The following is a 1,018-nucleotide window of genomic DNA, read 5'->3' on the forward strand; positions in this document are numbered from 1 at the left end:
CTCAAAGCTTCTTCGTACAGTGTTGAGATGGCACTAGGAACAGTATCATTGACCTTGGCCACAATCTCGAGGACTTTCATTTGGCCGTTTTTGGCGTGGGCTCTTGGACCCCACAGGAATTTGTAGCATGGAGGATCACCGTTGGGCACCAGCTGGTACTCCAGGAGCTTAAGCCTCACCAAAACTTCGGTGATGAGTTTCCTGCGCTCTCCATAGATGAAGTGCTTCTGTCGAGAATATACTCTCTTGATACTCAGGAATTTCCAGATGTCTTCCTCAGGGGCACAGTTGACCTTCACAAAGATCCCACCCAGGAGATTCATACAGAGACGTGTTTTGTGTAACCCTCTACCAGCATGAATTCTTCCATTGCTGGGGAGTTTTGGTTTGCTCACAAGGTCAAACCAGTGACAGGTTGAGTCGATTTCAGTCACATCCACTGCACAATCCACCTCGATTTGCTCAGAAGTCATCTTGAGGATCTCAGCAACTGATCCTCGTGCATCACATCAACAATCTTCAGCATCTCTGCCTTCATAATGGGTTGACTCATTTTGTGCTTGGATAGGAGGAACTCCTCCAACAAACCCACTTTCACGATCAGACAGTCCTTATATAGGCTCTCATCAAAGGTAGAGGCCTCTGAGCAGCATGGATATTCTTCATCTTTGCTGTTATCACCTTCATTAGATCCTGCGTCAAAAACATCTGCACAGGTAGTGGTGGTGGATGGTGCTCCCCGTGGTTCCTGAGAAGTGCTACCTGACCCAGCAACAGCTGAGCTCTAGGGAATATCCCTGAGAACAGGAGAGGAAGAGGGGTGGGTCTCTTCTTCTTTCACTGCGGCCCTGGCCCGAGCTCCCCCATGACCCTGGAAATCATCTTGGGCTATGTGGCTTGTCTCATGGGTGTGGCGCTTACACTTCTGACCATGAGGCATGATGACCATGCTCAGGCCCAGCAAGCAGGCATGTGGGTAGGAGAACAGATAGTGAGGGCCCACGGAAGGAGGGAGGGT

General features: G+C 50.0%; 1 protein-coding gene across 1 annotated transcript; it reads right to left on the bottom strand.

Annotated features, from left to right (window-relative positions):
- Positions 1-8: 8 nt before the first annotated feature.
- Positions 9-693, bottom strand: LOC103584696 (melanoma-associated antigen B5; the record flags this gene model as incomplete). Its single annotated transcript, XM_008565602.1, is given in 2 exon segments — positions 9-487; positions 490-693. Coding segments are annotated over 2 exon segments (683 nt in total), but the record flags the coding sequence as incomplete, so codon positions are not given.
- Positions 694-1,018: the final 325 nt, after the last annotated feature.

This window comes from Galeopterus variegatus, unplaced genomic scaffold, assembly GCF_000696425.1.
Source record: "Galeopterus variegatus unplaced genomic scaffold, G_variegatus-3.0.2 Scaffold82375, whole genome shotgun sequence".
In the NCBI taxonomy this organism is placed as follows: Eukaryota; Metazoa; Chordata; class Mammalia; order Dermoptera; family Cynocephalidae; genus Galeopterus; species Galeopterus variegatus.